Source organism: Mustelus asterias, chromosome 8 (assembly GCF_964213995.1).
Source record: "Mustelus asterias chromosome 8, sMusAst1.hap1.1, whole genome shotgun sequence".
In the NCBI taxonomy this organism is placed as follows: domain Eukaryota; kingdom Metazoa; phylum Chordata; class Chondrichthyes; order Carcharhiniformes; family Triakidae; genus Mustelus; species Mustelus asterias.
In genome coordinates this window covers 49,647,491-49,673,191 of record NC_135808.1, presented here as the reverse complement: position 1 = coordinate 49,673,191, position 25,701 = coordinate 49,647,491, and the positions used below count along the sequence as shown (strand labels likewise).

Genomic DNA, 25,701 nt, shown 5'->3' with positions numbered 1-25,701 from the left:
TCATTGCTGGTTGTGGGAGCTTGTGGTGTGCAAATTGGTGCCAGGTTTCTTATAGTACAATAGAGAATACAGTTCAATAAGCACTCAATTGACTGTCAGGCACTCATGAAAGATAGGCACTGCATTAATGGAAGGGAAAAGGCTAGCAGGGGAGCAACTGGGCTCAGCAGCAGCTAAAACTGCTGAGTCCAGTCACGTACTCACTCCTGACATGAACTGTGCCAGATGGCAGATTGATAAAGGGGTTAGTGTGTATTAACTTAATGTCTGCCAACAGCAGGCAAATTATGATGTCAAATGTCGTGCAAAGCTGATTTGCTGCCAGCACTGCCATTTAGGAACGTAAATCTCCAGCCTATTCCTTGTCTTAATATCAAACAGCTGAACAGTTAAATGGCCTGAATAGCTTAAAAAGATCATGAACTATTTACGAGATAGTTGCTGGCCAATTTCGTCTGGTCATTGCTACAATTCAATGAATTTTGGCTACTTTCTGTAGTTCGTTAGAGTTTCACAAGTGTACAGGAAACGGACTGGAGGTGCCATATGCTTTTGTGTTGATATCAAGGCTTCTTAGTTATTCCCAGATATAGGTTCACGAGGCCTTCCTCTTAGCATTGGGCATGACTTGGAGACTGAGTCAACATGGCCACTTGTACAGTGGGAGTGTAGTCCCACATCGCATCGATGGCCTTGATGAGCTGAGAAATCAGCTGCCATCAGGAACCCTGATCGATTGGCGGGAGCTTGGCCATGATGTTGGGAGGCAAGAACATCAGCTTGATGCTCATCATGCCAGTGGCATTTTCGTACGCGCGGCAGCAACATATAATGATGACAAGCTTCCTTTCCTTTCATGTTCTAATACATTTTGTCCACGTCTCAAAAATATGTGGGTTGTGTCTTGACTTTCACAAAGCACCATGGCCTCTTGAACTTCCCTATCACGAGAAGCTACAGTTTTATGCTGCCACCCATGTTGGTGCAGACCATGGCAGTGACGAGTTCCTCACCCTGCTTTCCACCATTAACGTTTAAGAAGACATGTGTAAAAAATGGTCTGGCGAAAGGTGATAAAACAGTCTGGTTTCATCTGCATTAAATATGTCTCTTTGTGCAGACGTGGACGAGACATTTTCGACTCAATCACCTGTTATTGCTCCAATAACCACCACCCATCACTTGGAAGATGATACTGTGCCTTGTTTTCGATCAGTCCAGCCATCCTTTGCAGGTGAACTCCATGAGTCACAGCTCCTTTGCCAGAGCAACTCTACTTTCTGGCAAGATTGGAGCAGAGATTGGCACGTCCTCTGCTCAGGCTGCCTTGAACTGCGTTAGCCGAGCTTCTTTGACATCAGGATAGGCAGCTGTTCTCATCCTCTTCCTTGCTGGAGAGGATGCCTTCTTGGTGAACTGCTCCAAGATATTCTCCTCGGCTTTCAGAATGGTGTACAAATATGATGGCAGAATCTTTGATCCTTTCAGCTCTTAATAATACGGTTTTCCATCGCTTCATCAACTTCATAGAACATAGAATTCCTACAGTGCAGAAGGAGGCCATACGGCACATCAAAACTGCACCAACAACAATCCCACCCAGGCCCTACCCCCATAACCACACGTTTTTACCCTGCGAATCCCCCTGACACTAAGGGGCAATTTTTCATGGCCAATCAACATAACCTACATGTATTTCACCTTCTCTCCGATAGACAACATTTTTAACGTTCTCATAGGTCTCAGCACACTTTGCAAGTCGCTTCACTGAGAAAGTTGAACATGCTTAAGTCCCACCAGTTTAAAGTTTATTTATTAGTCACAAGAAGGCTTACATTATCACTGCAATGAAGTTACTGTGAAAATCCCCTAGTCGCGACACGCCAGCACCTGTTCGGGTACACTGAGGGAGAATTTAGCACAGCCAATCCACCTAACCCGCACGTCTTTGGACTGTGGGAGGAAACCAGAGTACCCGGAGGAAACCCACACAGACACAGGGAAAACATGCAGACTCCGCACAGAGTGACCCAAGCTGGGAATCGAAGCGGGGTCCCTGGCGCTGAGAGGCAGCAGTGCTAACCACTGTGTCACTGTGCCATTCCACTCTGATTGGTCAACATGGTCACATGACCTCTGACATCAGTATTATTTCTTTTGTCGGTGCTGAACAAGGGCGAAGTCAACCAGGCTCCTCTCTGCTGCTCATTGGTTCATGTACACTGGTCTAAACATTGCACCGATATGATAGCGACAGCAGTAATTTAAGGTAGCATCTAAGTGATTATGAAGGTGGCAGATCCAAGCTTAACAGGATAAACAACTGCTAGATTGGAATAAACCCGAGAATCGGGCAGAAAAGTGTCAGATGAAATCCAACAGAGAGAAACACAACGTGCTTCACATAAAACACAGGAACGTTTACAGCACAGGAGGCAGCCATTCAGCCCATCTTGTCCATGCCAGCCCGAGGACTCCCAGGTGCCCTTTCTAATCCCACCTTCCTGCACCCAGCCCATAGCCCTGTAGCTTACAACACTTAAGGTGCAGATCCAGGTACTTTTTAAAAGAGCTTAGGGTCTCTGGTAGCTTCGCCAACTCGGACACCCATCACCCTCTGCATAAAAAAAGTTATTCTTCATGTCCCATGTACACCTACTGACACTTATCTTGAATCTATGTCCCTCACCTGATCACTATGTCACTCACCTGATCACTATGTCACTCACCTGATCACTATGTCACTCACCTGATCACTATGTCACTCACCTGATCACTATGTCACTCACCTGAAGAAGGAGCAGTGCTCTGAAAGCTCGTGATTTCCAAATACATCTGTTGAACTTTAACCTGGTGTTGTGAGACTCCTTACTATGTCCCCTGGTTCTAGAATTCTCCACCAAGGGAAACAATTTTTTAACCTGTCCACTCTATCTTTTTTCTCATAAATTTTGTATATCTCTATCAAGTCACCCCTCGGACTTCTTTGTTCCAAGAAAAATAACCCTACCCTCTCTCTCCATAAGACCAAGGAGCAAAATTAGGCCACTCGGCCCATCGAGTCTGCTCCGCCATTCAATCATAGCTGAAATTTTTCTCAACCCCATTCTCCTGCCTTTTCCCCATAACCCCTGATCCCCTTATTAATCAAGAACCTATCTATCTCTGCCTTAAAGACACTCAATGACCTGGCCTCCACAGCCTTCTGCGGCAAAGAGTTCCAGATTCACCGCTCTCTGACTGAAGAAATTCCTCCTCATCTCTGTTTAAAAGGATCGTTCCTTCAGCCTGAGGTTGTGCCCTCTGCTTCTACTTTTGCCTACTAGTGGAAACATCCTCTCCACGTCCACTCTATCCAGGCCTCGCAGTATCCTGTAAGTTTCAATAAGATCCCCCCCTCATCCTTCTCAACAGACCCAGAGTCCTCAATCGTCCCTCATACGACAAGCTCTTCATTCCAGGGATCATTCTTGTGAACCTCCTCTGGACCCTTTCCAAGGCCAGCACATCCTTCCTTAGATACAGGGCCCAAAACTGTTCACAATGCTCCAAATGGGGTCTGACCAGAGCCTTACACAGCCTCAGAAGTACATCCCTGCTCTTGCATTCTAGCCCTCTCGACATGAATGCATTTGCCTTCCTAATTGCCAACTGAACCTGCACGATAACCTTCAGAGAATCTTGAACAAGGACTCCCAAGTCCCTTTTTGCTTCTGATTTCCCCATTTAGAAAATAGTCTATGCCCCCATTCCTCCTTCCAAAGTGCATAACCTCACACTTTTCCACATTGTATTCCATCTGCCACTTCTTTGCCCACTCTTCTAATCTGTCCAAGTCCTTCTGCAGCCCCCCTGCTTCCTCAATACTACCTATCCCTCTACATATCTTTATATCATCTGCAAAGTGGTTAGCACTGGTGTCTCAGAGCACCAGGGACTTGGGTTTGATTCCCGGCTTGGGTCACTGTCTGTGTGCAGTTTATACATTCTCCCCATGTTGGCGTGGTTTTCTTCCGGGTGCTCCGGTTTCCTCCCACAGTCCAAAGATGTGCGTGTTAGGTGGATTGGCCATGCTAAATTGCCCCTTAGTGTCAGGGGGACTAGCTAGGATAAATGCATGGGGTTATGGGGATAGGGCCTGGGTGGGATTGTGGTCTGTGCAGATTTGATTGCCGAATGGCCTCCTTCTGCACTGTAGGATTCTATAAACTTAGCAACAGTGCCTTCAGTTCCTTTTTCCAAATCGTTAATGCATATTGTGAAAAGTTGTGGTCCCAGCACCAACCTGAGGCACACCACTCGTCACTGGCTGCTATCCTGAAAAAGACCCCTTTATCCCCATTCTCTGTCTTCTGCCAGTCAGCCAATCCTCTATCCATGCCATGATCTTACCCTTAACACCACGGGCTCTTAACTCATTTAACAGTCTCCTACGCGGCACCTTGTCAAAGGCCTTCTGGAAATCTAAATCAATCACGTCCGCTGGTTCTCCTTTGTTTTATTATTTATTTTATTTAATTTATTTTCTTCTTTGTTACCTCCTCAAAGAACTCTAACAGATTTGTCAGACATGACCTCCCCCTGGCGAAGCCATGCTGACTCATTCCTATTTTATCATGCACTTCCAAGTACAAAGAGAAAAAGGAAGCATTTGTCAAAGCTAGGAGGCTGGGAATACGCGAAGCAAGTGTGGAATACAAGGAATGTGGAAAGAAACTTAAGCAAGGAGTAAGAAGGGCTAAAAGGGGTCATGAAAAAGCATTGGCCAGCAGGATTAAGGAAAATCCCAAGGCTTTTTATACATATATAAAGAGCAAGAGGGTAGCCAGGGAGAGGGTTGGCCCACTCAAGGACAAGGGAGGGAATCTATGCATGGAGTGAGAGGAAATGGGCGAGGTATTAAATGAGTACTTTGCGTTAGTATTCACCAAAGAGAAGGACTTGGCGGATGATGAGTCTGGGAAAGGATGTGTTGATAGTTTGAGTCATGTTGAGATCAAAAAGGAGGTGGTATTGAGGTTCTTGAGAAACATTAAGGTAGACAAGTCTCCAGGGCCAAATGGGATATACCCCAGAATACTGAGAGGCAAGGGAGGAAATTGCTGGGGCCTTGAGAGAAATCTTTGTATCCTCACTGGCTACAGGAGAGGTAAACACAGTAAGAGTTTTAACAACACCAGGTTAAAGTCCAACTGGTTTATTTGGTAGCAAATGTCATTAGCTTTCAGAGCCCTGCTCCTTCGTCAGATGGAGTGGAAATCTGCTCTCAAACAGAGACACAAAATCAAGTTACAGAATACTGATTAGAATGCGAATCTTTACAGCTAATCAACTCTTAAAGATACAGACAATGTGAGTGGAGGGAGCATTAGGCACAGGTTAAAGAAGTGTGTATTGTCTCCAGAGAGGGCAGCCAGTGAGATTCTGCAAGTGCTCCCTCCACTCACATTGTCTGTATCTTTAAGACTTTTTCGAGGAAGTGACGAAGATGATTGATGAGGATAGGGCAGTGGATGGTGGCTACATGGACTTCAGTAAGGCCTTCGACAAGATCCCTCATGGCAGACTGGTGCAGAAGGTGAAGTCGCATGGGATCAGAGGTGAGCTGGCAAGGTGAATACTAAACTGGCTCGGTCAAGACAGAGGGTAGCAGTGGAAGGGTGCATTTGGTGTTCCTCAAGGATCAGTGCTGGGACCGTTGCTGTTTGTTATATATATATATATATATATATAAATTATTTGGAGGAAAGTGTAACTGGATTGATTAATAAGTTTGCGGACGACACAAAGGTTGGTGGATTTGCGGATAGCGATGAGGACCATCAGAGGATACAGCAGGATATAGATCAGTTGGAGACTTGGGCGGAGAGATGGCAGATGGAGGTTAATCCGGACAAATGTGAGGTAATGCATTTTGGAAGGTCTAATACAGATAGGAAATATACAGTAAATGGCAGAACCCTTAAGAGTATTGATAGGCAAAGGGATCTGGATGTACAGGAACACAAGTCACTGAAAGTGGCAATGCAGGTGGAGAAGGTAGTCAAGAAGGCATACGGCATGCTTGCCTTCATCGGTCGGGGCACTGAGTTTAAAAATTGGCAAGTCATGTTGCAGCTTTATAGAACCTTAGTTAGGCCGCACTTGGAATATAGTGTTCAATTCTGGTCGCCACACTACCAGAAGGATGTGGAGGCTTTGGAAAGGGTACAGAAAAGATGTTGCCTGGTATGGAGGGCCTTAGCTATGAGGAGAGGTTGGAGAAACCTTGGTTTGTTCTCACTGGAGCGACGGAAATTGAGGGGAGACCTGATAAGACGTCTACAAGATTATGAGAGGCATGGAACATAGAGCACAGAACAGGCCCTTCGGCCCATGATGTTGTGCCGAGCTTTATCTGAAACCAAGATCAAGCTATCCCACTCCCTATCATCCTGGTGTGCTCCATGTGCCTATCCAATAACCGCTTAAATGTTCCTAAAGTGTCTGACTCCACTATCACTGCAGGCAGTCCATTCCACACCCCAACCACTCTCTGCGTAAAGAACCTACCTCTGATATCCTTCCTGTATCTCCCACCACGAACCCTACAGTTATGCCCCCATGGGGGCATAACTATAGCTCCATCCACCCGAGGAAATAGTCTTTGAACGTTCACTCTATCTATCCCCTTCATCATTTTATAAACCTCTATTAAAGTCTCCCCTCAGCCTCCTCCGCTCCAGAGAGAACAGCCCCAGCTCCCTCAAACTTTCCTCATAAGACCTACCCTCCAAACCAGGCAGCATCCTGGTAAATCTCCTCTGCACTCTTTCCAGCGCTTCCACATCCTTCTTATAGTGAGCTGACCAGAACTGCACACAATATTCCAAATGTGGTCTCACCAAGGTCCCGTACAGTTGCAGCATAACCCCACGGCTCTTAAACTCCAACCCCCTGTTAATAAAAGCTAACACACTATAGGTCTTCTTCACAGCTCTATCCACTTGAGTGGCAACCTTCAGAGATCTGTGGATATAGACCCCAAGATCTCTCTGTTCCTCCACAGTCTTCAGAACCCTACCTTTGACCCTGTAATCCACATTTAAATTAGTCCTACCAAAATGAATCACCTCACATTTATCAGGGTTAAACTCCATTTGCCATTTTTCAGCCCAGCTTTGCATCCTATCTATGTCTCTTTGCAGCCTACAACAGCCCTCCACCTCATCCACTACTCCACCAATCTTGGTGTCATCAGCAAATTTACTGATCCACCCTTCAGCCCCCTCCTCTAAGTCATTAATAAAAATCACAAAGAGCAGAGGACCAAGCACTGATCCCTGCGGCACTCCGCTAGCAACCTGCCTCCAATCCGAAAATTTTCCATCCACCACCACCCTCTGTCTTCGATCAGACAGCCAGTTACCTATCCAATCAGCCAACTTTCCCTCTATCCCACACCTCCTCACTTTCATCATAAGCCGACCATGGGGGACCTTATCAAACGCCTTACTAAAATCCATGTAAATGACATCAACTGCCCTACCTTCATCAACACACTTAGTTACCTCCTCAAAAAATTCTACCAAATTTGTGAGGCACGACTTGCCCTTCACGAATCCGTGCTGACTATCCCGGATTAATCCGCATCTTTCTAAATGGTCGTAAATTCCATCTCTAAGGACCTTTTCCATCAATTTACCAACCACCGAAGTAAGACTAACCGGTCTATAATTACCATGGACAGAGTGGATAGTCAGAAGCTTTTTCCCAGGGTGGAAGAGTCAATTACTGGGGAGCATAGGTTTAAGGTGTGAGGGGCAAGGTTCAAAGGAGATGTACGAGGCAGATATTTTACACAGAGAGTAGCAAGTGCCTGGAACCCGTTGCCGGGGGGAGGTAGTGGAAGCGGATACGGTTGTGACTTTTAAGGGGCCTCTTGACAAGTACATGAATAGGATGGGAATATAGGGATATGGTCCCTGGAAGGGTAGGGGAATTTAGTTAAGTCGGGAAGCATGGTCGGTGCAGGCTTGGAGGGCCGTAGGGCCTGTTCCTGTGCTGTAATTTTCTTTGTACTCCGCGATCTCATCTTTAATAGTGGACTCTAAAATCTTGCCAATGACGGAAGTCAGGCTAACTGGCCTATAATTTCCCGTCTGCTGGCTCCTTCCCTTCTTAAACCGTGTTACTTTCTAGTCCTCTGGGACCCTCCCTGCCTCCAGTGATTGCTGAAAGATCACCACCAATGCCTCCACAATTTCCTCAGCTAGCTTTTTTAGAACTCTGGGATGTATTCCACCTGGTCCAGGTGATTTATCCACCTTCAGACCTTTTATTTTCTCCTTAGTGATGGCCACTACACTCACCTGTGCCCCCTGATTCTCCTGGAGCTCTGGCATCCCACTGGTATCTTTCACCGTGAAGACTGATGCAAAGTAACTATTCAGTTCCTCTGCCATTTCTTTGTTTCCTATTATTACTTCTCCAGCCTCATTTTTCAGTGGTCCAATGTCTTATTTTTGCCTCTCTTACCTTTTATATATTGAAAACAACTCGTCCTATCTTCTTTTGTATTACTAGCTAGCTTACACTTATATTTCATCTTCTCCCCCCTTATTGCTTTTTTAGTTGTCCTCAGCTCGCTTTTAAAGGCTTCCCAATCCTCTGGTTTCCCGTTAATCCTCGCCACTTTATATGCTTTTTCTTTTGCTTTTATGCTGTCCTTGACTTCTCTTGTCAGCCATGAATGCCTCATCCTTCCATTAGCAGGTTTCCTTCTCCAGAGGATGAATTTCTGTTGTGCCTCCCGAATAACCCCAAAAAACTCCTGCCATTGCTGTTCCACAGTCTTCCCTGCTAGGCTCCCTTTCCAATCAACTCTGGCCAGCTCCTCCCTCATGTCTTTGTAGTTACCTTTATTTAATTTTAATACCGTTACATCAGATTCCAGTTTCTCCCTCTCAAACTGCAGGGTAAATTCTACCATATTGTGGTCACTGCTCCCCAAGGGTTCCTTCACCTTAAGTTTCCTAATCAAGTCTGCCTCATTACACATCAAATTCAGAATTGCCTGTTCCCTAGTAGGCTCTGTCACAAGCTGCTCCAAAAAATCATCTCTTAGACATTCCACAAATTCCTTGTCTTGGGATCCACTACCAACCTGATTTTCCCAGTCCACTTGCATATTGAAGTCCCCCATGATTATTGTAATATTGCCTTTTTTCTATGCCTTTTCTATCTCCTGACTTATTTTCTGCCCCACATCCTGACTACTGCGAGGGGGCCTGTACATAACTCCCATCAGGGTCTTTTTACCTTTGCGATTCCTCAACTCTACCCACAGAGATTCTATGCCTCTGATCCTATATCGCTTCTTGCTATCGATTTAACTTAATTCCTTACTAACAATGCAACTCCATCCCCTTTGCCCATCTGCATGCCCTTTTGATAGGACACATATCCTTGGATATTTAGATCCCAGCCCTGATCTCCTTGCTGCCACGTCTCTGTGATGCCCACAACATCGTACCAGCAATGCACGCAACAAGCTCATTTTCCTTGTTCCGTATACTGTGCGCATTTAGGTACAACACCCTCAGTCAAAGAACAAAGAACAGTACAGCACAGGAAACAGGCCTTTCGGCCCTCCAAGCCTGTGCCGCTCCTTGGTCCAACTAGACCAATCGTTTGTATCCCTCCATTCCCAGGCTGCTCATGTGACTATCCAGGTAAGTCTTAAACGATGTCAGCGTGTCTGCCTCCACCACCCTACTTGACAGCGCATTCCAGGCCCCCACCACCCTCTGTGTAAAAAACATCCCTCTAATATCTGAGTTATACTTCGCCCCTCTCACCTTGAGCCCGTGACCCCTCGTGATCATCACTTCTGATCTGGGAAAAAGCTTCCCACCGTTCACCCTATCTATCCCCTTCATAATCTTGTACACCTCTATTAGATCTGCCCTCATTCTCCGTCTTTCCAGGGAGAACAACCCCAGTTTACCCAATCTCTCCTCATAGCTAAGACCCTCCATACCAGGCAACATCCTGGTAAACCTTCTCCGTACTCTCTCTAAAGCCTCTACGTCCTTCTGGTACTGCGGCAACCAAAACTGGACGCAGTACTCCAAATGTGGCCTAACCAGCGTTCTATACAGCTGCATCATCAGACTTCAGCTTTTATAGTCTATACCCCGTCCTATAAAGGCAAGCATACCATATGCCTTCTTCACCACCTTCTCCACCTGTGTTGCCACCTTCAAGGATTTGTGGACTTGCACACCTAGGTCCCTCTGTGTTTCTATACTCTTGATGGCTCTGCCATTTATTGTAAAACTCCTCCCTACATTATTTCTTCCAAAATGCATCACTTCACATTTATCTGGATTAATTTCCATCTGCCACCTCTCCGCCCAATTTTCCAGCCTATCTATATCCTGCTGTATTGCCCGACAATGCTCATCGCTATCCGCAATTCCAGCCATCTTCGTGTCATCCGCAAACTTGCTGATAACACCAGTTACACCTTCTTCCAAATCATTTATATATATCACAAGTAGCAGAGGTCCCAGTACAGAGCCCTGTGGAACACCACTGGTCACAGACCTCCAGCCGGAAAAAGACCCTTCGACCGCTACCCTCTGTCTCCTATGGCCAAGCCAGTTCTCCACCCATCTAGCTACTTCTCCTTGTATCCCATGAGCCTTAACCTTCTTAACCAACCTGCCATGTGGGACTTTGTCAAATGCCTTACTGAAATCCATATAGACGACATCCATGGCCCTTCCTTCGTCAACCGTTTTTGTCACTTACAAAACCATGCTGTCTGTCACTAATGAGATTGTTCCGTTCTAAATGCACATACATCCTGTCTCTAATAATCCTCTCCAACAACTTCCCTACCACGGACATCAAGCTCACCGGCCTATAATTTCCTGGGTTATCCCTGCTACCCTTCTTAAACAACGGGACCACATTCGCTATCCTCCAATCCTCAGGGACCTCACCCGTGTCCAAAGAAGCGACAAAGATTTCCGTCAGAAGCCCAGCAATTTCATCTCTCGTCTCCCTGAGCAGTCAAGGATAGATGTCATCAGGCCCTGGGGCTTTGTCAGTTTTAATGTTCCCTAAACAACCTAACACTTCCTCCCTTGTAATAGAGATTTTCTCTAACGGGTCAATACCTCCCTCCGAGACACTCCCAGTTAACACGTCCCTCTCCTTCGTGAATACCGATGCAAAGTATTCATTTAGGATCTCCCCTATTCCCTTGGGTTCTAAGCATAATTCCCCTCCTTTGTCCCCGAGAGGTCCGATTTTCTCCCGACAACTCTTTTGTTCCCAACGTATGAATAGAATGCCTTAGGATTCTCCTTAATCCTGCCTGCCAAGAACATCTCGTGAACTCTTTTTGCCCTTCGAACTCTCCGTTTGAGTTCTTTCCTACTCTCTCTGTATTCTTCCAGAGCTCCATCTGTTTTCTGTTGCCTGGACTTAACGTACGCCTCCCTTTTCATTTTAATCAGATCCTCAATTTCCCTGGTTATCCACGGCTCTCGAATCCTACCTTTCCTATCTTTCCTTTTTACAGGCGCATGCCTATCCTGCAGCCTTATCAATTGTTCCTTAAAAGACTCCCACATGCCAGACGCGGACTTACCCTCGAACATCCTCTCCCAATCAACGTCCACCAATTCCTGCCTAATCCGGCTATAGTTAGCCTTCCCCCAATTTAGCACCCTGCCCGTAGGACAGCACTCATCCTTGTCCATTACTATCCTAAAGTTAACAGAGTTGTGGTCACTATTTGCCACATGTTCCCCTACCGAAACTTTGATGACCTGACCGGGCTCATTTCCCAGAACTAGGTCCAGTATAGCCCCCTCTCTAGTTGGGCTATCTACATACTGTTCCAAAGAACCTTCCAGTATGCATTTTACAAATTCCTCCCCGTCCGGAACCCCAGCTCTAAGCACTTTCCAGTCTATGCCAGGGAAATTAAAGTCTCCCACTACAACAACCCTATTTTTTCCGCACCTATCCAGAATCTCCTGACATATCCTTTCCGCCACTTCCCGTGGGCTGTTGGGTGATCTGCATAGTGACTGCACCCTTCCTGTTTCTGAGTTCCACCCAGACTCAGTACATGACCCCTCTAAGTTGTCTACCCTCTGCACCGCGGTAATATGCTCCCTAACTAATATCGCTACTCCCCCACCGTTTTTAGCCCCTCCTCTGTCTCACCTAAAACACTTATACCGCGGAATATTCAGCTGCCAGTCCTGTCCTTCTTTTAACCAAGTCTCCGTCACTGCAACCACATCCAAATTCCGCGTAAGCATTAAGGCCCTAAGTTCGTCTGTCTTACCCGTTACACTCCTCGCATTGAAGCAGATGTACTCCAGACCTCCAGGCCCACTCAGGTCATCCTCCTCCAGAGTGCTCATCTTCTGAGCTAGCCTTGCCCTGGCCTCCAGCCTCAGTACTTACTGACCTGCATTGACCACCTCCCTTCTCATACTTGTCACCTTTTTTGCTCTGCCTGAGGTTAGATTCCTGCCACCTTCTATACTCTTTGTTCTATTACGTGGTCTTGAAACTTTACTAACCTTTCCTGAGCCCCGGCTCCTTGAACTAATTGAAAGTCCTCATCATTAACGTGCACTTCTACCCTCTCCTTTAACTTTGATTTGGGCAGGCATGGTAGCACAGTGGTTAGCACTGCTGCTTCACAGCGCCAGGGACTCGGGTTCGATTCCTGGCTTGGGTCACTGTGTGTGTGGAGTTTGCATGTTCTCCCCGTGTCTGCGTGGGTTTCCTCTGGGTGCTCCGGTTTCCTCCCACATTCTGAAAAATGTGCTGGTTAGGTGCATTGACCTGAACAGGTGCTGCCGGACTGTGGCGACTAGGGGAATTTCACAGTAACTTCATTGCAGTGTTAATGTAAGCCTTACTTGTGACTAATAAATAAACTTTTAAATTTTAAAAATTCTTCATACAACTGAACCCTCCGCCCCACTATTTAGTTTAAAGCCCTAGTTATACGATTCGCCAGGACTCTGGTCCCAGCACGATTCAGATGAAGAACATCCCATCAGAACAGGTCCCCTCTCCCCCAATACTGGTGCCAATGTCCTATGAATTCAAACCCATTCCTCCCATACCAATCTTTGAGCCACAGATTTACCTCCTTAATCTTCTTGACCCTGTGCCAATTAGCTCATAGCTCAGGTAGTAATCCAGAGATTATTAACTTTTTGGTTCTGCTTTTTAATTTAGCTCCTAGCTGTTCATATTCCCTGAGCAGAACCTTTGTTCCTATTCTATCCAGTCTCTCCTCATTGCTACATTTCTAGCCCGAAGAAACTTTCTTATAAATCTCCTCTGCACTCTCTCCAGAGCAATTATGTCCTTCCTGTAACATGGTGACCAGAACTACAACAATACTCCAGTTCTGGCCTCACTAGTGTTTTATACAATTCCAACATTATATCCTTATTTTAATCTATACCTCTGCCAATGAAGGAGAGCATTCCATATGCCTTCTTTACAACATTGTCTACTTAAATTGCAGCCTTTAGGGACCGGTGTGCTTGTACGCCAAGATCTCTCACTTCATCTACCCTTCTTAGTATATTACCATTCATTGTGTATTCCCTATAACTGTTTTGACCTTCCTAAAAGCATTACCTCACACTTCTCTATGTTAAAATCCATCTGCCACTTTACCACCCACTCCATCAACCCACTGATATAGTTTTGCAGATCATAGTTATCCTCTCCACTATCCACTACTCAGTCAATCATTGTGTCATCTACAAATTTTCCAATTGTGCCCCCCGTGCTCATGTCCAAATCGTTAATTTATAACAAAAACATCAAGGGTCCCAATATCAAGCCCTGTGGAACACAAAACAACTTTCCATTTGTAAGGGCATCCATCGACCTTAACCCTTTGTTTCTTGTTACTAAGCCAACTTTGATCCAGTTTGCCACGTTATGGGCTTTTACATTTTTGAACCATCTGCCATGTGGGACCTTGTCAAACACCTTGTTAAAATCCATGTACACAACATCCACTGCATTACCTTCATCAACCCTTCTTGTCACTTCCTCAAAGAATTCAATCAAGTTTGTGATGCAAGGCATTCGTTTAACAAATCCTTACTAACCATTCCTCACAAATCCACATCTTTCAATGCGACAGTTAATCATGAGGGGAAAACAAAATCCAGGAAGGGGCTATTACTTAAATGAAAACAAAATAATTTTAATGGAAATTTTGAGAAATAACAATAAATTGAACCTATTGCAGCAATGCTCAACCTCAGTGAGTAAAGCGAATCATATGTTGAAATGTATTACAGACTCGACACGGAGTTGGAATACTTTTTAAAATTCATTTTATGGGATGTGGGTGTTGCTGGCTGGAACAGCATTTTTGAACTATCCCTTCTTGTCCTCGAGGTGGTGGTGGAGAGTTGCCTTCTTGAATCGCTGTAGTGCCTGAGGTACACTCACAGTGCTGTTAGGTCATCATACCATGTTATTAATCATTGGTGTGTCAGCACTTGCATTACCACATACAGTCCTGGTCAATTCACTACAGGAGGGATCTTGCAGCTATTGAACGAATAAAGATAGCGACTGGAACAATTTAGGGGAAGAAGGGATTGGATTGTAAATAACGATTACATACATTCGGCATTTTCTCACTGGAAAATAGAAGTTTGAAAGGTGATAAATGATTGCTAGATCATATCAGTAAAGAAATGGACTAGATAATGTTGACTATGACAAGTTCCTTCACCTTGTCCAGAACTTCAGAATCACATCACACAGCTAGTACTTGAAGAAGGATATATTCAAATCGAAACTGTGGAAACACCGGAGGGATTTTAGGGACAGGAAAATTCCAGCTCCATTGGGAAGCTGTCTCCAACTCGCCAGCCTCCAGTTTTTCCCAAACTGGGACCAACTGTAGGCTTAACTGTGGCAAGGCGGAGGACAGCTGCAGGGAGAATAAAATGTCTTCACAACGTTCCTCGTGGGCCAACAGGAAAGCAGGTCTTCTCTCAGCACTACCCAACCCCCCCCCCCAACAAAGTTATGCTACCATTGGACTATCGCAACACTCAACCAAGCCCTTGGGAGTCAGACAGCCCCCAGCCCCCCCGGTGATTGGACCCACTTGGGGAATCAGACGTCATCCCCACCGTGGGAGTGAGGGTTCAGACCCACGTGATCCTGTAACCTCCTCCCGCGTACTCCACGTTTGACAACAAGGCAAGCCCAGTAATCCATCTAATTATCCAGTGGGGAACCAGGGCGCTGTGGAGTTAAAACCCAGACTCACACACACTACTGGACCTCCTCTGTAAAAACCCACATTATTTCAGTGAGCAAGCATTCAGTCTATGGAATAGCCTCCCTTGGTGCAAGAGGTTAGTGCTGATCCATTCAAATATAGATGAGATTTCTTTCAGAAAATATGCTGGGCTCCATACATGAAGAATTCGAAACATGACAGAGAATCATAGAATGTTTACAGGACAGAAAGAGGCCACTTGTCCCATTGTGTCTGTGCCACCCAACCTCATCTCACTTTCTGGCATTTGGTATGTAGCCTCAGACTGGGGGTGGATGGAGGGGGAATATCAAAAATAAAAGCTGTAAAATAAAAACTTTGCTATTGTGGTGGAGGTGGTCAATTATACCGAGACAGATACGATTATTTCACTGTCACAGATGGAGTTACCTGTGAGTTGGGCTGTTTTCGCTCCTCATTTTTGCCTGGTGACTCGCTCCTCGCTCTGTGGCGCTCAGGGACAGTACAAACAACACTGCCAGATGGGCTAAATCTGATTAAGCAAATACAGTAATAATGGATAGTTTAATCCATGCCAATACTGGCGAATAGAATACATGGTCAGGACAATGAGACAAAAGACTAATACATGTTATTTACACCAGTGAAAGTGTGTTCCTAAATGAGCAAGTGTTCTCACTAGATCGGAAAAATCAGACATAATGTTTTGCTGCAATAATTAGCCAATTCTGACAGTGATGTCCTTTGGCATTGCTTATAGTGAGTTGTGCTGTTTTATAAGCTTATGCCATCTATTATTCTGTCATGGAGCATGGGTTTGAATTCCTGTGCACCTTTAGGGCTGCAAGTTGCAACTGTCGTGCTTGACTCACATCAGTCGTGGGTTGATTGGCAGACCCTTGTTAAATTGGAGAGACCCTGACTCCTTTATATGATTCACTCCTCTTAACCCAAAGCTTATTACTTGGATTTATAGGATAACTGAAGTTTGTAAAGAAGGGACAGCAAGGTGGCACAGTGGTTAGCACAGTTGCCTCACAGTGCCAGGGACCTGGATTCAATTCTCGTCTCGGGTCACTGCCTGTGTGGAGTTTGCACGTTCTCCCCGTGTCTGTGGGTTTCCTCCGGGTGCCCCAGTTTCCTCCCACAGTCCAAAGATGTGCGGGTTAGGTGGATTGGCCATGATAAATTGCCCCTTAGTGTCAGGGGGATTGGCAGGGTAAATATGTGGGGTTGCGGGGATAGGGCCTGGAGTGGGATAGTTGTTTGTGCAGGCTTAATGGGCCGAATGGCCTCCCTTTGCACTGTAGGAATTCTATGAAGTTACCAGATGTAGATGCTACTTTCCAGCTGTTTCTGGCAGTGCATTCCAGTTCAGCACAATCCCAGCTTTCCCTCCCTCCTCCCACCCCCACCCCGCTCCTCCCCCGTCAGTCAACACAATCCCAACCGCCACCCCCCACTTCCCCCCTATCAACACAATCCCAGCCCATCTATCAACACAATCCTAACCCCCCATCTATCAAAGAACAAAGAACAATGCAGCACAGGAACAGGCCCTTCGGCCCTCCAAGCCCGTGCCGCTCCCTGGTCCAAACTAGACCATTCTTTTGTATCCCTCCATTCCCACTCTGTTCATATGGCTATCTAGATAAGTCTTAAACGTTCCCAGTGTGTCCGCCTCCACCACCTTGCCCGGCAGCGCATTCCAGGCCCCCACCACCCTCTGTGTAAAATATGTCCTTCTGATATCTGTGTTAAACCTCCCCCCCTTCACCTTGAACTTACGACCCCTCGTGAACATTACCACCGACCTGGGGAAAAGCTTCCCATCGTTCACCCTATCCATGCCTTTCATAATTTTATACACCTCTATTAAGTCTCCCCTCATCCTCCGTCTTTCCAGGGAGAACAACCCCAGTTTACCCAATCTCTCCTCATAACTAAGCCCCTCCATACCAGGCAACATCCTGGTAAACCTCCTCTGCACTCTCTCCAAAGCCTCCACGTCCTTCTGGTAGTGTGCCGACCAGAACTGGACGCAGTATTCCAAATGCGGCCGAACCAACGTTCTATACATCTGCAACATCAGACCCCAACTTTTATACTCTATGCCCCGTCCTATAAAGGCAAGCATGCCATATGCCTTCTTCACCACCTTTGACGTCACCTTCAAGGATCTGTGGACTTGCACACCCAGGTCCCTCTGCGTATCTACACCCTTTATGGTTCTGCCATTTATCGTATAGCTCCTCCCAACATTATTTCTACCAAAATGCATCACTTCGCATTTATCAGGATTGAACTCCATCTGCCATTTCTTTGCCCAAATTTCCAGCCTATCTATATCCTTCTGTAGCTTCTGACTATGCTCCTCACTATCTGCAAGTCCTGCCAATTTTGTGTCGTCCGCAAACTTGCTGATCACCCCAGTTACACCTTCTTCCAGATCGTTTATATAAATCAGGGTAAATAGCCGACCTTGCATCCTATCAGCACAATCCCACCACCCTCCCGTCTATCTGCATAATCCCAGCCCCCCGTCCAACAGCACAATCCCAGCAACCCCCCCGCGACTATCAACACAATCCCAACCTCACCCCCATCTATCAGCACAATCCCAATCCCCTGTCTATGAGTGCAATCCCAGCTCCCTCCTGTCACCACCTATATGACGAAGCTCACTGTACCTGTCTATCTCGCTGAAGCTGCTAGAGGGTCTCGAGATCTTGCCACCAGAGGCAGTGGTGGGATAGACCTCCTGGACCAGGGAGCTGTGCCCAGCGCTGTCAATGACCATGGCTGTCACCTCCTCTGCGCTGCTGCCATCCTCCCCGGATGGCTGGTTTTCCGACATGATCCATTCGTCCGGAGTCTCTGTCTTGATCCGCATGCCACCGATCTGCCGGATGGTCTCTGGGCTACGATCGCCACTGACTCCCGTCTCCACATACCACTGGCCAACACGGTCAATTCTCACCAACCTCTCATCGCCACCACTGCTCCCTAGCTCGTCTGGCAGTGGGCTCCTGCGGCCAAACCCAGAGGGTGCCCGACTGCGACGGATATTGGGGGTGGCGACATTGCCAATGCGGGACTGGACCGGACGCTTTGGGCCATCCTGATTCAGCCCCGCCTCCACTTCCGAGACGTCGATTCGGAAGTGAATGCCGTCGAGGATCTGAGTGCATTTGTCGATTATGTATTGCATCTGGAGGAAGCTGGCAGCTGTCAGGTAGCTGATGATATCGGCCACCTGCAGGCACAGCTTGCCCGTGTAACAGAAAGCCAAGAGGCGCTCGAACACCGCGGGACTCTTGATGACGGAGATGGAGACGGCACTCATCTCACCCAGGGACATGTGGTCGCGGAAGTAGGGCGAACTGGCAGCCAGCACTGCTTTGTGGGCCCGGAATGATTTCCCCTGGACATCGACCACGATGTCGCAGAGCCGACCTTGCATCCTCAGCTGGTTGAGCTGCGCCAGCACGGAGCTGCTGAAATCCGGCACCTCCAGCTGGATGCTGCCATCCTTCTCCATGGTTCTTGGTACAGCTCACGTGCTCCTACAGGGTAGAAGAAGCAGAGTGTTACCAAAGGAGACCTCTGTTTACTCACAATGTACAAACACTGCTCACCGTACTGTGGTTAACAGCATCTTCAAGCTCTTACATAGCAGGTTTCAGAGCTCACAAGTGTATAGGCCAGTGCGACCAGGGGCCAGTGCGACCAGGGGCCAGTCCGACCAAGGGTAACTCTGAGCAAGGGAACAGGGTTCAGGCTAAGTCTGACTGAGTGATCAGGGGCCGAAGACAATGCTGAAGATGGGATGGGGAACAAAGGGAGGAGACCAAAGGGATCTGTGTCAGAAGGATAGACTGAACCAGGGAGCCAGAGAATCTGAGACAAGAACGCATTGAAGAGCACAGTGAGGCACTGGTCCCAGTCTCCTTATGATCATAGTGATGATTGAGTTTATATAGGAGCTGGGCAAGGGGGGGAGCAGAGCTGATAAATCAAAGTCTTCTGTCACTGTCTTACCCATTCAAAACATGCTCAGCTCGACTGATATTCACCAGCCACCCCACCCAAACTGCCTCAACGATGCACGAGGCACTTGATCCCAGTCGCACATTGCCCATTCCCCCCCAGCCCAACTGCTGAATTATCCATTCTCCTTTCTGGCACTCTACATCTTTCGATACTGCAATCTTCATCTTTCGCTCCCTTTGTTCTCCAATCTCCCACCCATGGCCATCCACTGGGCCTCAACGCCTCATGTGTCCTCTCTAATCCCATGCTCCCCCACCATTGACACCTTCAGTACATCTCTTATTACTCACACCCCCACTTCCAAAACCACTTTCTTCTGAATCCATCCCAATGTCACTTTCCACCACACTTTGAAACACTCTGGTACATTCCATTTTACTATAAGGTTATATTTACTTTTACTATAACAATCACAGCTCAAAGTTGCTGCAGTATTCAGACAGAAGCCTTGCTGTAACAACTCTGAGTGCACTCCCCAGTGCAGGCCAGGACAATACAGACATCAACCCAATGAGTAAATGCCTTCCCCAGTGCAAGGTAGATCAGCTCTAATTCATGGCCTGCAGCGAACCTAGTGAGCTCTGCTAGGGTGGCAGTTGGGGTGCTACAATTGGTCTTTACGCCATGACGATGCCACACAATGAGGGAGCAATGTGTGAGACAGTTCGAAGGCAGATGTCAAACTGAGTAAGGAACGTTGCGAGTTTCCTGCTGCCCCACAACCTGCACACTCAGTCATCCCACCATCTCAGAGCATGCCAAACTCACCGATTACCAGGCGGTTGTGCCACAATGCAACAATCCTGCTTCGCAGAACATGCAACAACACTCCAGCACAGCGCTGCTGTAGAACACAGCCATTACGGTGTCTCAGTCTACAAAGAAACAGAGAAGAACCTGTAAGATCAACATGTACACAACTCAAGAAAATTCAGCAATTTATTAAAACACAAACCAGAGAGTTGACCCTCCTAAAGGTTTTGATTTCTTTATCTTTCTGCAAATCTGTGTTCAATACAGGGTTTTTATTTTGCAATATAGAAACAATAGGCTCTGAGATCACCTGGTTATTTCATGGCAATCGAGTGAGTCCCTGAATCCCCTCCCCATAATGGCCAAAGACTAAAGTGTGCAAAGATCCCTGCCATGGCCGGGTGCCCTAACCACAGGTAATCCTGAATGAACTCAGATTTTGCACCATGTTGATCTCCCATGCCAGTATACAGAACAATACTGTGTCGCACTCGTGTGCCGATATCCAGAACCACACAGCGTTGATCTGCGGAGATTACCCACTCGTGCCAGTATTGAGAATTACACCATGTCGATTCCCTATGCCAGTGCACAGAGCGACACTGTGTCAATCTCCCATGACAGTATACATATCGACATTGCATCACTCTCCTGTGCCAGTATACAGATCTACACCACGTCATTCTCCTGTGTATACAGATCTACGTTGTATCGATCTCCCATGACAGTGTACAGATCTACACCGTGTCGATCTCCTGTGCCTGTATACAGATCTACACCATGTCATTCTCCCATGCCTGTATACAGAACAACCTCGTGTCATTCTCCCGTGCCTGTAGAGAGCTACACTGTGTCAATCGCCTGGGTGGCTCGTTGGTTAGCGGGTGGCTCGTTGGTCTAGGGGTCTGATTCGCGCTTTGGGCGTAGTACTAAAATGCGAGTGGTCCCGGGTTCAAATCTCGAATGAGCCCCTAAAGGTTTTAGGGCGGCACGGTAGCACAGTGGTTAGCACTGCTGCTTCACAGCTCCAGGGACCTGAGTTCGATTCCCGGCTTGGGTCTGTGTGGAGTTTGCACATTCTCCTCGTGTCTGCGTGGGTTTCCTCCGGGTAATCCGGTTTCCTCCCACAGTCCAAAGATGTGCGGGTTAGGTTGATTGGCCGTGCTAAAATTGCCCTTAGTGTCCTGGGATGTGTAGGTTAGAGGGATTAGTGGGTAAATATGTAGGGATATGGGGGTAGGGCCTGGGTGGGATTGTGGTCGGTGCAGACTTGATGGGCCGAATGTCCTCTTTCTGTGCTGTAGGGTTTCTAAGATTCTAAAATCTCCCATGCCAGTATACAGAGCTACACCGTGAGGTCTCATGTGGCAGTGTCCAGAACAAAATTGCGTCAATCTTCTGCAGAGGTTACCAGGATCTACACCATGTTGATCTCTTGTAGAACTGAACTGTGTCAACTTCCTGTGACAGTTTTCAGAACTACACATATCGATCTCCTGTGGAACTCACCATGTCGACTTCCTGTGCCTGTCGATCTGAACTACATCATGTCAATCTCCTGTGGCAGTTTTCAGAACTACACCATGTAGATTCTCGGTGACTGTTGATTTGTAGAACTGCACCATGTCAATCTCTTGTCGAACTGTAACACGTTGATCTCCTGTCGAGTTACATCATGTCAACCAACTGTCGAACTACACCATGTCGATCCTGTAGAACGACACCATATTGATCCCCTGTCGAACGACACCATGCCGATCCCGTCGAACGACACCATGCCGATCACCTGGAGAACTACACCACGTTGATCTCCTCTCGAATGACACCATGTCAACCTCCTGTCGAACGACACCATGTCGCCTTCCTATAGACTACACAATGCCGATCTCCTGATGCACCACAACATGTCATTCCCCTGTTGAATTCCTATAGACTTATGCCATGTCGATCTCCAAAAGACTACACCATGTTGATCTCCTGTCGATCGACACCATGTCGATTCCCTGTAGAATTACACCATGTCAATCTCCTGTGACAGTTTTCAGAACTACATCATATGAATCTGCTGTGACCGTTTTCACCATCTGTATCTCCTGCAGAACTACACTAGGTCAATCTACTGTGACAGTTTCCAGAACTACACCATGTCGGTCGGTCTGTCGAACGACAGCAGGTCAATCTCCTGTCCAATGACAGCATGTCAATCTTCAAAAGATTACACCATGTCGATCTCCTGTAGAATTACACCATGTCGATCTCCTGTGACAGTTTCCAGAATTACACCATGTTGATTTCCTGCAGTACTGCAGCATGTTGATTTTCTGTAGAACTACACCATGTCAAATTCCTGTGACATTTTCCAGAACTACACCATATCAATCTGCTGTGACCATTTTCAGAATTATACCATGTGTATCTCCTGCAGAACTACACCAGGTCAATTTACTGTGACAGTTATCAGAACTGCACTATCCAGATCTCCTTTTGAACGACACCATGTCGATCCCCTGGAGAACGACCCCATGTCAATCACCTGGAGAACGACCCCATGTCAATCACCTGGAGAACGACCCCATGTCAATCACCTGGAGAACGACCCCATGTCGATCCCCTGGAGAACGACCCCATGTCGATCCCCTGGAGAAGGACACCATGTCGATCCCCTGGAGAACGACCCCATGTCGATCCCCTGGAGAAGGACACCATGTCGATCCCCTGGAGAACGACCCCATGTCGATCACCTGAGAGTTTTCAGAAATGCACCATGTGTATCTCCTTCAGAACTACACCAGGTCAATCTACTGTGACAGTTTCCAGAACTGTGCTATCTAAATCTCCTGTAGACCACACCATGTCGATCTCCTGTAGACTGCACCTCGATCTCCTGTGATAGTTTTCAGAACTACACGATATTCATGTTTGTGCAATGTAATTTGAATTTGGTTTGAATTCAATTTGATTGATTATCACGCTCAACCCTGAAAACATGTGTTGGGTAGACCAAAACTAGCAATGGTATTTTTGGGAATTGCTATTGATAAAGGTGTTGCTTTGACTTCAATATCCAGATACAATCCATCTCTAGCCCATGTCGCACGTAAATGTTATGATGTCACCCCGCACTCTGTAATTTCTAAATGTTCACTTCTCAGAATTGTGACCCATGTGAAATTTCTGCTCCTCCTATAGTTTCAGGAGTGCAATGTGAATTTGTGCTTTAATACCAGGCATGCAAGCATTTTGGAAAAGGAGGTTATGATTTTAGCTACATCTTCAGATTAAACCCATGTTCCCATGAATTTTCATATCCACTAAATTAAACATAGTCATATCTCAGCGTTCTGATTTAGGATTTATCTGCCAAGGAATCATTACAGAACAAAAGTTTATTTCCAAATTTGCAGGGCAGCAAAAGTCAGAGAAGATAATATGCCCCACAGGCAGGAGTGTGGACACCAGTGTTAACATATGGGGTCTGCCACAGAGTTAGTGACAGCATTGTATTTCACTACTCTAATGTAACACAACATCCTGTTTGTCTTTTCCACTAAAGCCACAGACACACAGCTAATATTTCCATCCTTCAAACACAGATGCACATGGTCATCATATAGCTTATTCCCAACCTCCGACAGTGATTTCTCAACCTAGCTGCTCAGCATCTCTCTCCCCAGATATTACAATTCCCTTCCTTGATTCATCACTGAATTTACTCCACAAAACTCACCAATAATTGCACTTAATAATATGGGGAGGGGGCTGCACTTTGATAATATCCACAAAGCACACCCTGGGGAGATAGCTCCCTTCATAAAGAGGGTGGGGGGTGGCCACACCTCCTGGGGGGGGTTCCCATAGGGACCCCTCATGGGGGAGGTGTTCCAACATGTCACACCCCATGGAGGAGGGCTTTCTACATACCCCCACACCTGTAGGAGAGTCTGTTTGGGCCGCCACACCCCTGGGAAGGTGCTCCGTTAGGCCACAGCCACAAAAGGGCAGGGGATTTTTCCCTTGAACAGCTATGTCCACAACAGGGGGAGGGGGCTCACACCTTGGGCACACCCACAATGGGGGAGGGCACACCCAGCCACACCCTGAGGGCGGCTCACTTGAGCACACCGACAGGGGGAGGTTCTACCTTACATCACACCACACCCCCTGGCGGAGGGGTCTCCATCGGCCCCACACCCCCTGGTGGAGGGGTCCCCATCGGCCCCACACCCCCTGGTGGAGGGGTCCCCATCGGCCCCACACCCCCTGGTGGACTCCCATAGGCTACACACACACACACCCCCCCACCCAGTGGAGTGGTCCTCATAGGCCACACCCCCTGGTGGACTCCCATAGGCCACCACCCCCCCAGTGGAGTGGTCCTCATAGGCCACACCCCCTGGTGTTGGGGTCTTCATAGGGACCCCTCACGGGGGAGGTGTTCCAACAAGTCACACCCCATGGAGGAGGGCTTTCTACATACCCCCACCCCTGTGGGAGGGTCGCCGTTTGGCCACACCCCTGGGGAGGTGCTCCGTTACGCCACACCCAGGTCCCTGCGTCTCAGAAGTCCCTTCATTATCCCAGCCTTCCCTTCCCCCACCCCCCCTGCTCTGCGCCACCCCGAGCTCGGGCTGGGAGTGGCTGTTCTCCGCCCAGGGCCTGCAGGCGGAGCTGGCTGGAGGGTGCGTGAGGCCCGGTTGCTGGGTTCTCTCCCTCTCTCTCTCTCTGGCACTCACCCTCCTCGCGGCTCCCTCTGTGACCGGACACTGGCCGCCCTGGCGCCCCGCACCGCGCATGCGCCCTCGCGCGGAGCCCGGGACACGTCGCTTCCGGTCCTGAGCGGAAATACCATCAGCAGGACTACACCTCCCAGAGTGCACCCCGCAGAGCCTGTGGGGCGGGGAGGACGGAGGGCTTCATGTTGTGGAGCTGATTAGACGGCAGGATCATGTTTGTCGCAACCGGTCGATCTCCTCCACTAATCCTACCGAGCGCAGGCTCACAAACGGAGCTTTTCAGAGTTCGGCATTTTGACGTAAGTGGCACGCCTGCGCGCTGCCCGCACTCCTCCCTGGGAGTTGTAGTTTCTCACCACTGCAGCTCCGGCTCTGATTGGCCGCCTGGGAGGGAGCAGGAAAACTACAATGCCCAGAACTCCGTGCACTCAGTCTCTTCTCCGCCGGACGCCAGGTTCCACAGACAGCGCCGCGAGCAGGTCAACCAAGGTATTGGCACTGGCAAAGTGCTCAGGAGTGGCAAAGTATTGTCGTTTTCTTGTGCTTCATTCCCAATAGTCAAGATATTTAATTCATTGGCAGGAAACGGGAAAAAAACCCATTAAAACAAAAGCAAAATAATGTAGATGTTGGAGATCTCGAATAAAAACAGAAAATACTAGAAAAACCGTAGCAGCTTGTGGAGAGAGAAACAGTTAACATTTCGAGTCCAATATATCTAATATGTCTGTACTTTTTTAAAAATCCACAGCTTCAAGATGGCATGGTTGGCCAGTATTTATTAAAGATGAGGGACACATAGCAAACAACTTCATTTCAGATTAGGTGTCTTCATGTGGCATCCCTTAG

The 25,701-nt window shown here is 47.5% G+C and overlaps 1 protein-coding gene across 1 annotated transcript in view; it reads right to left on the bottom strand.

The window, feature by feature from the left end:
• The window catches only part of zbtb37 (zinc finger and BTB domain containing 37), a 36,249-nt gene extending 11,101 nt beyond the window's left edge, over positions 1 to 25,148 (bottom strand). The window contains exons 1-4 of the mRNA XM_078217945.1: positions 24,853 to 25,148; positions 20,135 to 20,241; positions 18,004 to 18,879; positions 15,743 to 15,845 (exon numbers count right to left, since the gene is read on the bottom strand). Coding sequence (XP_078074071.1) covers positions 15,743 to 15,845; positions 18,004 to 18,854 — 954 coding nt within the window. The 5' untranslated portion in view covers positions 18,855 to 18,879; positions 20,135 to 20,241; positions 24,853 to 25,148. The remainder of the gene's footprint in view (positions 1 to 15,742; positions 15,846 to 18,003; positions 18,880 to 20,134; positions 20,242 to 24,852) is intronic.
• Positions 25,149 to 25,701: the final 553 nt, after the last annotated feature.